This window comes from Arvicanthis niloticus, chromosome 23 (genome assembly GCF_011762505.2).
Source record: "Arvicanthis niloticus isolate mArvNil1 chromosome 23, mArvNil1.pat.X, whole genome shotgun sequence".
Classification (NCBI taxonomy): Eukaryota; Metazoa; Chordata; class Mammalia; order Rodentia; family Muridae; genus Arvicanthis; species Arvicanthis niloticus.
Window position 1 is genome coordinate 30564398 of NC_133430.1, and position 12782 is coordinate 30577179.

The 12782-nt window shown below is 41.1% G+C and overlaps 1 protein-coding gene across 15 annotated transcripts in view; it reads right to left on the reverse strand.

Annotated features, from left to right (window-relative positions):
- Ttll5 (tubulin tyrosine ligase like 5) overlaps positions 1 to 12782 on the reverse strand; it is a 235626-nt gene that overhangs the window by 190966 nt on the left and 31878 nt on the right. For 13 of the 15 annotated variants that reach the window (XM_076921612.1, XM_076921610.1, XM_076921611.1 and 10 more), the window contains 2 exons: positions 7647 to 7716; positions 6666 to 6750 (listed from right to left, as the gene is read on the reverse strand). The exons of the other annotated variants lie outside the window; for them this stretch is intronic. In XM_076921612.1, the coding sequence (XP_076777727.1) occupies positions 6666 to 6750; positions 7647 to 7716 (155 nt within the window). The remainder of the gene's footprint in view (positions 1 to 6665; positions 6751 to 7646; positions 7717 to 12782) is intronic. 15 annotated transcript variants of the gene reach the window in all.

Genomic DNA, 12782 nt, shown 5'->3' on the forward strand with positions numbered 1-12782 from the left:
GCTACTTCATGCAATTTTGCTACTGTTATCAATTATAATGTAAATATTTGATACACAATCCCTGTAAAAGAGTCAGCCAGCCTCCGAAGAGGTCCCACCCCACAGGAGAACACTATAATACTTCAACCTATTCAAACCTGAAAATTTCAACACAATTTCTCTACTAACAAGCCAGAGGAATCAATAATTTTCTAGATAATTCAGGATCAAATCTGCAAATCATCCTAGCTCAGCTCAATGTCATATAGTGAGCTAAGTCCTTAACCTCCCTTTTAAAAGAGATCAAGATTTAATGGAGTTGCCCTCCAATGAAGTTTCACAGTGTATACACACACTTCAGAAGCAGGCTCTGTGCCCAACAGATAGCCTATAGAAAACAAACTCAATAGTAATTTTTGTAAATTCTTTTTTTTTTTTTTTTTTTTTTGGTCTTACATTGCTTTGTTTGAATTTTTTTTTTTTTTTTTTTTTTTTTTTTGCCTTCCTGGTCTTATGCTTGTATACTATGGCTTCCAATTTTGTGTTTTTATGAACTTTGTATATGTGTTTCTCATGATTTTTCTTCGATATTGATTAATACTGGTCTGTTTTTTTAATTCATTTCTTTTGTTTTCTAAAGAGAAAGAATGGGTACAGTTGGACAGGTGGGAGATGGGGAGGATCTGGGAAGAGAGAAAGTGGGGAAACCGTGATCAGAATACATTGTATAAAAAACTATCTTCAATTAAAATGAAAAGTGAGTGCTATGGGGGTTGGGAGGTACATTGGGCCCTCAAGATGGCTCAACAGGAACAGGAAAAGGCACTTGTCACCAAGCCCGAAGGTCTGAGTTAAGTTTCCTGGGATCCACACAGAAGGAGGAGAGAACTAATTCCCACAAGTTGTCCTCTGACTTCCATATGTGCTGTGATGTATAGGCACAGAAACAGAACTTTTAAAATTTAAACGTAACTTTTAAAATTTAAGATTTAAAAAGCCCACACAACAGAATTTTATAGCCTTGACCTTTATGCCAAGAAAAAAATGGGGTCTTACTTTCTTAGATAATCGAACTCTGGACTCTTATTTTAAAGTTAACAAATAACAAAAGAAATATATGTCAATTTTTTAAAATCAATTTAAAAACAAATATAGATTATCTTTCTTTTTAAAATGAAGTCTTAAAAGCTATAGTTTCTGTTTACTGATGTTTCTCACTTGGAAGCAGGACAGTAGTCATGATTTCTCTGAACCCCAAGAGTGTGACTGAAGAAAAGGCTTCAATGATAAGAAGACATACAACAGGCCTTGACTTACAATAGTCTAACTCACAAGTGTTCTGCTTTACGATGGTGTAGGAACAATCTGCATACTGAAGAAACTACACTTTGAGTTCTGGATGTTGATCCTCTCCCACTCCACCAATCTGCACGGGTTTTGTCTTGTACCCTGAGCAGCAGAGCAAGCTGTAGACAGTCGCCCACACTGTCAGGAGGGCGACAACCAATACACAATAGTAAACCGTACTGCTGAGCTAACATTAGGAAGACATTAGGAGCTCAGCAATAAAGAGCACTGGCTGCTCTTCCAGGGAACCTGCCTTCAGTCCTCAGCACCCATGTGGCAGCTCACAACCACCTATAACTCCAGAATCTTTCTTCTAGCCTCTTCCAGCAATATATGTATGTAGTACACTTACACAAGTAAAACACTTAATGTACATGAAAGAAAAATAATATCTTTGTAAAATGTACTTTCAACTGATGCTATTTTCAACTGAGTGACTAGAGTCAGCCAGATCATGACAGGCAGACAAACAGGAAGAGGGGCCATGATGAGGAAACAAAGAGAGCAAACATCCAGTTTCCTCCTCTTATTTCTGATCACACACAAAGGCCCACAGGCTTTTCCTCCAGCCACTAGAGCCAGACAGCCTGTGGACCAGTTTGACAAGGTCCTACAAGGTCAAGGCCAGATCAGGACACGTTTACCCCAAAATTGCCGATCTATCAGGCTCTCTTCATTCAAACTGACCAACCCTAAACTCAGGGAGGAAGACCCTTTGAAGACCCCTCAAAGACCAGTAAATCCCCAGCCAGAAAGACCAGGCTTTAGCTTCCCAGGTCTCCATTCTGCTCTGCAGGGTCTTTCTCTGAATGTGCCTTGCTCTGTGTTTCCTCACCCCTAATAAAAGCCTTTCTTTTAACTAACTTATTCTATTGTCTGTCTTGACATCTTTCTCTGCTGTTACTTGTACTTGATATTTGAAGTAGTGTTTGTTTGTTTGTTTGTTTTTCCTGACTTTTAATTCTTTAACAGAGGGAAAGGGGGAAAAAAACCTACCAAGATCCCCTAGATGGTAAGAAAGTGATGACAGCCATGTTGAACATGACTCAATGATAATCAGGCCACATCTGCAGTGGGATTTATAAATGGTGCTGCACAGTGCTCCTAAGCTGCATGTTTCAAGACTTTTATCAATACAGAAGCAAAAGGGGGAAGCAAGCACAAAGTCTGTGAGATCTTACTAACTCTTCTTCCATGTACAAACTGTGACATGGCCTGAAGAACCTGATAGTGTATACTCTTACAGTCAGTCGGCATCACGGAGCCTAGATGTAGAAGAGTTAAGTACTCAATTTGGTAGATATAACTTCTACATTCAGAACAAATGCACAAAGAAAGGAGATCACAGTAGTAGCACCTGAGTTATCTTTAGCGTGTAGAGCTTCCTGGGGAGAGGGTCACAGGCAATGAGACTTCATCTCAGGCACCCTTGCCAGAAGCCACTGGGTTTCATCCTGGCCTGACCTAGAAAAATCTGATGGAAGAGAACAGGCGGCCCAAGGCCCAGAGCTCTGATCTGCTGTCAACCAGCTGCAGCAGAGAAACTGCCAAAATGCTGCAGTGACTGGGCAGCGCCCTGCACAGCGTCTGGGAAGGGATTACCAGCCTGATCCTCTGCCCTCAGAGCCAGAAATGACTCAAACTTCACAAACAGCAAAGGCCTGCCAGGGAGAGTGACAGTCAGGCTAGGAAGGACTTCTCCCTGTCGCTGGTATCTCTTCCTCCTACTTGCTGCTGTGGCAGATTCTGGACAGTGTGCAGCCTGTGAGGTAATCTGAATTCCTTGGCAATCAGCAAGTACCTGAATTCTTTCAAAACCACAGGAATCTAGCACAGAAAAGGTAAATATCCCCCCGGAGCCGGGGTTAATTAGCAAGCGAAGCTACTGAAGAAGGGCCCAGAGTTGGGGGAGGAAAGAAAGGCATTACAAAATGATCTGGGGTCTTTTCTGCATTTCCGTTGGGTAATAAGGCTGGGGAGGGCTATGCTAGAGGGGTCTTTTCAGTCTTTTCCCACTATTTTGACCTGGGTGCAACTCTGAGAACTCCCCTTGGACACTTTCATGAGCTGGGGCTACCTTTGGTTGAGACATTGACAACTCAGTATCTTTTTAATTAAAAATAAATTCTTGTTTCAGTGCAAATTTGGCTATTAACTTTGTCTCAAAAGGGACTTTCTCAGATCACTTATATCCCAGATTGGATCCTCCGACAGTTGTAGAATCCAAAACAAAGTGTCTTTGGATTCTATTTTTCACACACACACACACAAAAAAATCGATCACCACCATTTTGGTGAAAATAATAACCCTATCTCTGGAAACTTGCTGTCTCCTTCCTACTAACAAAACTCTACTACAGCAGGAACCTCCCCATGAAAACCACGGCAGCATACAAAGCAGAAGCACTACTACCAGGACCATAAGACAGCTGCCTCAAGTGCCACATAGGCAATTTTCATTTTAGTGTCTCTTCAATAATTTACTCACATATAAGAAACAGTGAGAAGGAGCTGGAAAGATGGTTCAGGGGTTAACAGTACTTGTTAAGGATCTGGGTTCTGTTCCTAGCACCCACATGACAGTTCAGACCATTTCTAAGTTCAAGAGGACCCAATACCCTCCTCTGGCCTCTGCATGTACTGCACACATTTAGAGTACTTACATATATGCAGGCAAACACTTCTACACATAAAATAAACAGAGCTTTTTGTGTGACTAAAACAAAGACAAATGAAAGCATTAACTTACAGTGAAACTAAAGTCTTTTTCTGGAAAAGGTTTAACGGGGAAAGGAATTGACACAGAATAACCTATTTCACACTGCAGTGAACTCTGTAATGTGAACTTTCAGTCTCCTAGCATTAACCTGAAGCTCCCAACAGAAATGACAGGGTATAAAAGTCTAAAGAAGGAAACTAATTATTTTTGCCTCTAGGTCTGTCTCTTTAGGAAAGATTATGGTTTACCTTCTAGTCTCAAAGTAAAGCAACCTGGTGATCTCATCCCAAACTGATTACCTTCAGTTATGGCTACACAAAACACACGTGACCCAAGATTAGCAGAAGCTGCAGGTGCGGAGGAGCTGCAGACGGATGCTGGACGTAATGACACAGCTGAGTGCACTCTGAGGGCTGAAAGGCAAGTGAATGCCAAGATAAACAGTGACTATTTAGGCACACTGAAGAACCCACACAGAACAGTGTGCCTTGTATACCTGGGCAAACAGCACGTATATGCCTTCAAGAAAGATTTCATATCCACCTAGGTTTCAGATAAACCCACCAAAGACTTGAAAATGTTTTTGGTTTTTTTTTTCCCTTTTTTGGATCAATGTGGACTGAGTCCTTAAGAAGCTATTTTCCTAACAGTAAGAAAGGGTATCCACTGACCATATAAATATGTGCATGTATGCATATGTACATGCTACTTCCTGCTGGAAGCAAGACAACTGTCACTAAATTGGTAGCTTCTGACATCTAATGCAACATGTAGCCAAGGTATTTGTTTATCTGTAGCAAACCGTAATGAATGCTAGTATTGATCTTGTTTTTTTGAGCATATAGATCATAAAGACACAAAAACTATGTAAACTTTGTTACTCAGCGTGAGGGCTACTAGTACTGCAGGTGAAACATCTTTAGAATATGATACAAAATAGATGACCCTTGAGAAACAGTGTCATGAATAACCTTCTCTGGGTCAGAAAACCAAGCAGGACCAGGCCACAGGTTGCACACAGATGAGGGAGGAAGGATAAGGAGGATGCTCTGCACAAGAGAGGAGAAGCTCAGAAGCCTCCAACTATAAAACCAAAGTCCACAGCACCCTCTGCCCCAGAAGAAGTACAAATATTTTACCTTCTCTCTGTTCCAGATAATATAGAAAGTAGGCTCTTTTTTTTTCAATTTATATTTGTCTTCTTTCTATGTATACTTCCAAGTACAGAAACTCATATCCATAAATGCTTTAGAAAATGTCTTCCCTATGACAATCCAATTAGAGCAAATAGTTCATGTGATGTGAGATGCTGGTCCAGGCCTTCATTCAACAACTGGGAAATGTTTTATTTTTCTCCTTCTTAAGTTTTCAAGGGACAAGAGGCCAGGACTATGGAGTTTCAGTAGCCTCCAGTGTTCTCAGGGCTCCAACTCATAAATCTTAGTTAAGAATATGACAGAACTTATAAAAGCTGTCATTGCCACCTAGAGGTGAAGGGAAGACATGACTCAGCCAGCCAGAAGCTTAGGTTAGTCCCCTCACTTGACTCCAAAACAAATGAGAAGCAGAAAACTCAACTGCTACAGTACAGTATGGCTTGTCAAAGCCACTATCCATAAACAGGTATTGGAGAAACTCTGGAAGGACAGGGAGTCATCTGTTTTCTTTGTCACATAAACACAAATGGCCAGCCTTATTTTATTCATGTAGTCTCCAATTTCAAAATGAATTTTCTAAAGTCAGAAACATGCACAGACTGTGACTTTCAGCTTATTATGTCTGCACACAGATGCAAAGAACCCTCTTAGACTGCTACAAACTATCCCATCAATGCCATGACACAGGAGAACTGCAGAGAAAACTAGCTGATTTAAAAAAAAAAAAAAAAAGTAAGGGAAAAGAATACAAGAAAGTTACATATTTTTTAAAATAGCTTAAAAGAGTTATCGAAACTGTTACCTATAAGTCTTTGTGGGTATGGAAGACAAAATTCCAAGTTATTATAATTTAACTTAATTCTGTTGACAGGCAGTACCCTAAAACCTACTAAGCATCACAATAAGACTGTACTCATGACCACAGCAAAGTAGATGACTTGTATATTAAGGGGTGAAAGCCACGAATATGCCATGAATATAAGAAAACACGACCATTCAATGAGCTCCAGTCCTTACCCACTACCCCATTAGGAGAACTCAGACACCACTACCCACTCCAATATGCAAATCCCTTTCTTCTGCTGCAGAAAAGGCAGCAGGTATTGCAGTTGCAAGGATTAACATAAGGACCTGGTATATGACAAGTAATTAAATGTGACTTACTTCCCTTCTAGATCTACTCTGAAAAAAATTACAACTTTTTTTTTTAATATACTAGGGCCTTCATAAGAACCTTCAGTGCATGAAACTACCCAGTGGCCTTTCCAACTTATGCAGACCTGCAGGTGAAGCTGTAGAGTACCAAGACTGCTTTCTGTCATTTGAAGCCCACCTGGGCGAGCCCACACTCTAGTTCCCTGAGTTGAACCTAACAGAAAGAAGCAGCCTGGTCTTAGACATCTTTTTTAATAGATCCACTCTATCATATGCAGCCAATCCCTCCAACCAAGAAGGCCTCTTACCTAGCCAGTCCTTCCTCATAGAGATAGATGACAAGGGGGTCATAGGAAGTCACAAGCACATAGAGGCGAACGTCAAACTTGAAATCTAGGAAGAAAGTTGGGAGTCACAAGAAAAACTAATTTCATCTGTTTTCTGTTACAAAGAACGGGACAACACAACCAGGAGCTATGAGAGAATGAACAATTCTTATCGCATAAAACACACATTGCACACATCTTGTATTTTGAGACTAAGTAATCGATCATACAATGGTATGCAGTATAGTCACTAAATACACACAGTATGGTGTCCTAACATGGCCCAAACACGATTCCAAGAATGGAGTCATGTGAAGATTTCTGAGTGGTTATGAGAAAGTGCCAAGAAACCAAGAGTCTTGTGACCTTAGTTTCTTCAAAATCATGGAAATGTTCTTATATCATGCTTTGTACCCCTTCCAGGTGTAGCAGATTGGAGTGAATTTACTTCAAATTACAACTGCTTATTATTAGTTGTTTATATGCTTCTAAGGAAAAACACATTTTTGCCACATGCAGTTTGCCTTTGTGCCTCTAACACTTTACTGATGTGATTCCTCTTAACCCTTAAAAGTATAAATCATCTGATGCTCTGAATAAAGTTGGCTACTGCATGCAACTTTAGTGATCCTCAATTACTGGCTCCATTTTCCCAGGTCCCACCACCAAATAGAGCAATAAACAGCATAGCTTTCAGATATTTCATTTATTTGTTTCAGATAATATTGCAACAGTTTTTAGAGTATGTACATGCATGCATGTATGTATGTGTGCATTTTTTGTGTGCCTATATGAGCAATATCTCTCCCCTGTTATCAACTAATTTCAGTTTCCTCATGTCTAAAACAATGGGTGCCAAAAATGTCAGAGCAGCTTTCAAAGATTTACTAGAGAAGACTATGAAGAGGTTACAAAGTTCAGCAAGATCCAGCCCAATCTAGGGAAGAGTCGATCACAACTCACCATCTATGAGTAGGGGGTTGTTAATGTAACGGGAGACCAAGATGTTCTCTTCCAGGGAGATCTGGTTTGGCTGTTGAGTAAACAGATGGGAATGAAAAGGGAGAAAACCTAAAATATGTAGTTGGGGGTGGGGAAAGTTCTTTACCTTAAAAAAAAAAAAAAAAAAAGATACTATGGAAAAATCTGTAATATTCAACTGGCCAGAGGACATACCACTGTGGGTACCCAATTACAATGGGAAAAAAATAAATTTACACAGCACGTCTCATAATAAATGCAGTTAAATAGCTTTCAAGATTTATATGCATGTATAAAAGTTATTTGCCAAGAAAATAAGAGCTTCTTAAAAATTACGAAGTTGCTTCTTTTAAAATACAAAGACTAATGGAAGTTTTAAAACACTACATTCTTCCCAACGCACCTCTCATTAAGTTGTTCTGGAAAGTCAAAGATGCACGATGCAGTCTAGCATTCCCAGTGAGATGGAGGGGGTGCTTGATTCACATAAGGCACTTGCTAAGCAAGTGTGTGTAAAAACTGAATTAGACTGTTTAAAGATCTCACCAATGGGAAAAAGTTGTTTATATAAGAAGTAGTGGGTACTGCCGCCCATGTGTAAAGCACTGAGCACGCAGTGATGAAGAAAACAGATACATCTGTGCCCTCACGGAACTTCAGAGTCAGCAGCTCCTTTCCCCCAAAGGGTTTACTGTTTCGGGTTAGAACAGCAACACGTAGACTCTAAAGGGACACAGAGCGGCAGTTCCACAAACATAAGATGTCAAGCTGCCAAAAGGGCCAGTCTGCAGGGCTGTGAAGGAAAGGCCAGCTCTGGTCAGAAGAGGAGCAGACACTGAAGCAAGCAGTGAGAGCCTCAGGCATGTATGTGCTGGGGAAAGAAGGCCACTGCCACGTGCAAAGACCTAGAGAAAGGAGAAAGGCAGATTCCCAGGTCTGAGGCTAAAAGCTGTAACTAGGAACTAGCTCAAAGGGGTGGGGGAGAACTAGAAGGGAGGGAGCCCTCTGGCAGAGCAATTTGAATTAGCAAGGGAATATGGTGGAAAGCAGGCAATTACTGCAGACTCCACACAGAGAAAGCAGTAAGATTAAAACAAAACAAAACAAAAAAACAAAAAACCAACCCCCCCCCCCAAAAAAAAAACCCTCAAACAGAGCAACTGCATGTGTAATTAAACAGAACAATCAGCTCTGAATCAACCCAGAAGGGAAGGGGCTCCTAACTGTAAACGGTAACAATAGCAATTATGAGACTAACTATAGTAGCTGCTTGGAAATGACTAGCAACATTTGCAGAAATAATTACAATTTAATAGAGGTACTGAGCACTTACCATGTGCCAAGAGCTATTCTAAGCATGTCCCAAGTATTATTTTATCCCCACCCAACCCCAGGGGCAGATATACCACCGTCCACATTCTACAGATGAGTGGTGGGGACCTGCTCTGCCACAGAGCTGTAAGCACTATAGTGTACGCACCAGTGAAGCACTGGAGCCTGGTCAGTGTCTCAGAGGTTTCACTTTCAAGCACTGTTTACAGAACTCCCCAAATTCTGGCACAAAATAACTGTTCCCCAAATCCAAAAGTCTGAAACACGACATTTTCTAGCCTAAATACCACTGCTGTCATCTCAAAGTTAGACCACGGCTTTTATAGCATCTCTATGTAGCCTATGAACACAACAGCATCAATATTCATTCATCCCTAATGAATTCAATCACCCATCCCACTTGATAAGTCTATGACAAGTACTATCTCCATTCCAAGTCATCCAGTAGGTAAGAATGCATGTAATCTCTAGAAAAGCAGTACAGCTTCAGGCTGTGTTCCAGACATGAAGTCAATCACAGCCACGCAGCACCGATGGCTACAACTGAGCACCAGCTGTAGGTTCCATCTGAGAAACGCCTGTGGACTACAGCAGTGCATGACTGGTTCCCAGTTGCCCTGTGATGGTAGGGCTTCTCTCCACGATATAGCTAGTGCCCGTTTCTACTTGTTCTCTTCTACTCCCTAAAAAGATCTAGCCACTAAATTATGCATAACATAAACTTCAGTTCAAAGACTTGAGTACTTGCTCAGTTGTCTTTACCTCTCATTCCTATCTGCATAAGAAAATCTAACTGCTCGAAAACTAAAGGAACATTTGAAAACAGTTTCTTTGCCTAGTATTATATATTAAAGCCCAAGTAATAAAAGTTTTTGACATCCTTAAGAGTATTTCCTATTCACTAATCCTCAGTTAACTAATTTAAAAGTATTTCCATTTCAAGGTAGAATTTCCTCTCAAAGTAAAAGGCTAATGCAGGCCTCAGAATTGCTATGGAAACTGAACACATACTTACTTTCTTAACTAGATCTTAAGATTCAAGCATGGAGTACTTGCTAAGTTACTCTAGGGTAGAAACATGTTGTGGTCGAGAGTGGATGCCCTGGAACCAGCTGGACCTCAGCTACAATCATGGCTCTACCACTTATTAAGAAAACAGCAACTGTCATACAGGGTTCTTATGAAGGGTAATCAATTTTATTAGCTGGTTCTATCTGGATTCAAATGGAAGATGCAGGTTAAATGCTCAAGAAGTATCAGTTGGTGCTGGAAGTAGGAGTGCACACCTCCCAGCACACAAAAGGTTGAGGCAGGTGAATTTCTTCAAGTTCTGGCTCTACATGGTGAGTTCCATGTCAGGCAGGGCTATGTAGTGAAATCCTCTCAAAAATGTCTCAAGAAGAAATATCAGTTGTTATTGCTGCTGCTGCACACTCAACAGGATCTATGTGGTTCTGACTTCTGCATTCCACAACTCAACATCATTCACTGCCACATGCCACATGCCAGAGCAATGCACTCAACTACAGTGAAGACACAGAAGAATTAGGAGATACAAAACATCAGAATTTCTCGAGAGGTTTTAAGTGCACACAGCCAGCACTTCTTAAATATCTGCCAAACAGTAAGAAACACAGAGAACATAAGATAAAAACATGCAAAGACATAAAAGCAAGAGAATATGGGTTATATTCATGAGAAGGATGAAGAGTGTGACCTAACAGTCTTTTTAACTTCACAATCTCAGGATGTACGTTAACAGAACCATGGATAAGGAACAACACAAGGGTGAGTGAATTAGACCTCAACAGTAAAATCCATACTTTAATCAGAAAACACCAGGTCTTCCCCCACCTCAATTTGAATATTATTAAGTTGGGAAAGTGTGGCATTTAGTCAGGTTACTGAAGCAGCTGGAGGTAAAAGCTCTGTTGCTTTAGCTGCATTTCTAGGTAAGAGCACATCATTAGGAGCCTTGACAGGAGCCCACTAAGTCCCCCCCCCCACCCAACCCCACCCACCCCGACCCCTGCAGGCGCTCACAATGCTCTCCTCCAGACTGCACAAAAGTCACACTTTTCTTGCCCTTTTTTTCTGTTCCCTTTATGGTTTAAAAAAAAAAGTTGCTTTTGTGGATATTTTCCAGTAGGTTCTGACTACTACAGAGCAATTTTACTAATAGGTCTCCTATGCTTGTGAAAAGATAGGGAGTGAAGTTTTCATTTGAACCTCACTTCTATGTCCAGCTCCTTGCCACGGTCCCTCCCCAACTCCTACAAGTTCTGCACAGACCCTCTGTCTTAGTGTTTCTCTCTCCCTCCCCCTCAACCCTGAAAGAAAAGCAGGCAGCAGCCTTGGAAAGAGTTACTTCATCCAGTTGGCTAATGGGTCACATATTCCAGGGAAAGGATCCAGGTATGGAAAAAAAAGGGATGGTTAAGGAGAGAGAAGAGGATTAACAGTGCAGTTTGTAGGTCTGGGTAAAAGGCGATAAAATTCCAGTTTCTGGGTGAAATGGGAATATGTTCCCATTAGAATCACGTGCTGCCAGTTCCCCTTGTGCATGCTGGCATCTTCCCAGGCTTCTGTCTGGCACCTCCACTAAATACCTAAAAGAATCAGATTCATTCCAAAGCTTCACCAGTGGGGAGGGGAACTGGCAAAGGTGTAGCCAAGTACTTTGATCTATGCAGGGGGTCTCAAGGGATTGAGCCCATGGAGAGGTGGGAGGGAGAAAGAGACTCTTACATAGGCTGCCAAACGTACATTCCCTGAAGACGAGTCATTCCCTTTATGAGCCTCAGCCTCAGCCTCAGCGAAGAGTTGGAGCAAGAGGTTCCCAGCTCCATTAAGGAAAAGTTTAACTTTTCTATTCTTTATGATGTTAGCTTTAAAAGAACAAATCACTGGGGCAAAAGATCATTCCAAAAGGAAAAAAAAAAAAAAAAAAGCCCCACAAGCACTGGGAATAGATCCTATTCTCTTTGACTCATGTCTAAGAAAATAAAAAGCAAACTTGAACCGTAGCTGACTCTCAATAGCAATTCCATTTGGCAACTAAAACCCAAACCTAAACGAGTGCCGTCCATGCAATTCAAACAACACTGTGCTCCTGGCAAAGAGCTGAAGGCAAGACTGTCAGATGGGAGCCTTACGCCAAGGTCACAGAGACAAGACAGAGCCAAGGCATACCACCATGTTTTATGCCACATGGGACCCAGGGTTAAGGGGCTCCAGGTAACAGGGCTTGTGACTGGAGCCTGATGCTATAATAGCTGCTCTGCCAGATTCAGGTCTATCCTTCCCCAGTAAGAAAGGTCTGGCCATAATTTGTTTACTGTACAGTTTTGGATCCAGACTGAATCTAAGGACTTTCCAAAGTAAAAGACTTTAGAAAGTTCATTTCTGCACACAGAGAAAATAGCTCAATGTGAAAAAAAATAACTGGGGAATTTAAGATGGAGTACTGACCACACACACAATGTATCTATCCCAGCATTCCCTTCCAGAGCTCACTGGAAAGACAGAAAGGATATTTTCAAAAGAATGAAATAATAACAAAAGCTAGAAAAAAAAAAAAAAAAAAAGGAACCAGAATAGATCAAAAAGTAAATCTTTAAAGACAGGGAATAGATAAGATCGGGAAAAAAAAAAAAAAAAAACAGAGCAGAGAGAGCCCCAGCCCCAAATACCAGGTAATGAAGATTCCCAAGGAGGCCACTACAAAGGTCCAAGCTGGCAGCCAGACTGAGAGTAGTCCAGCCTTAGAAAGTGGAAACAGGGACT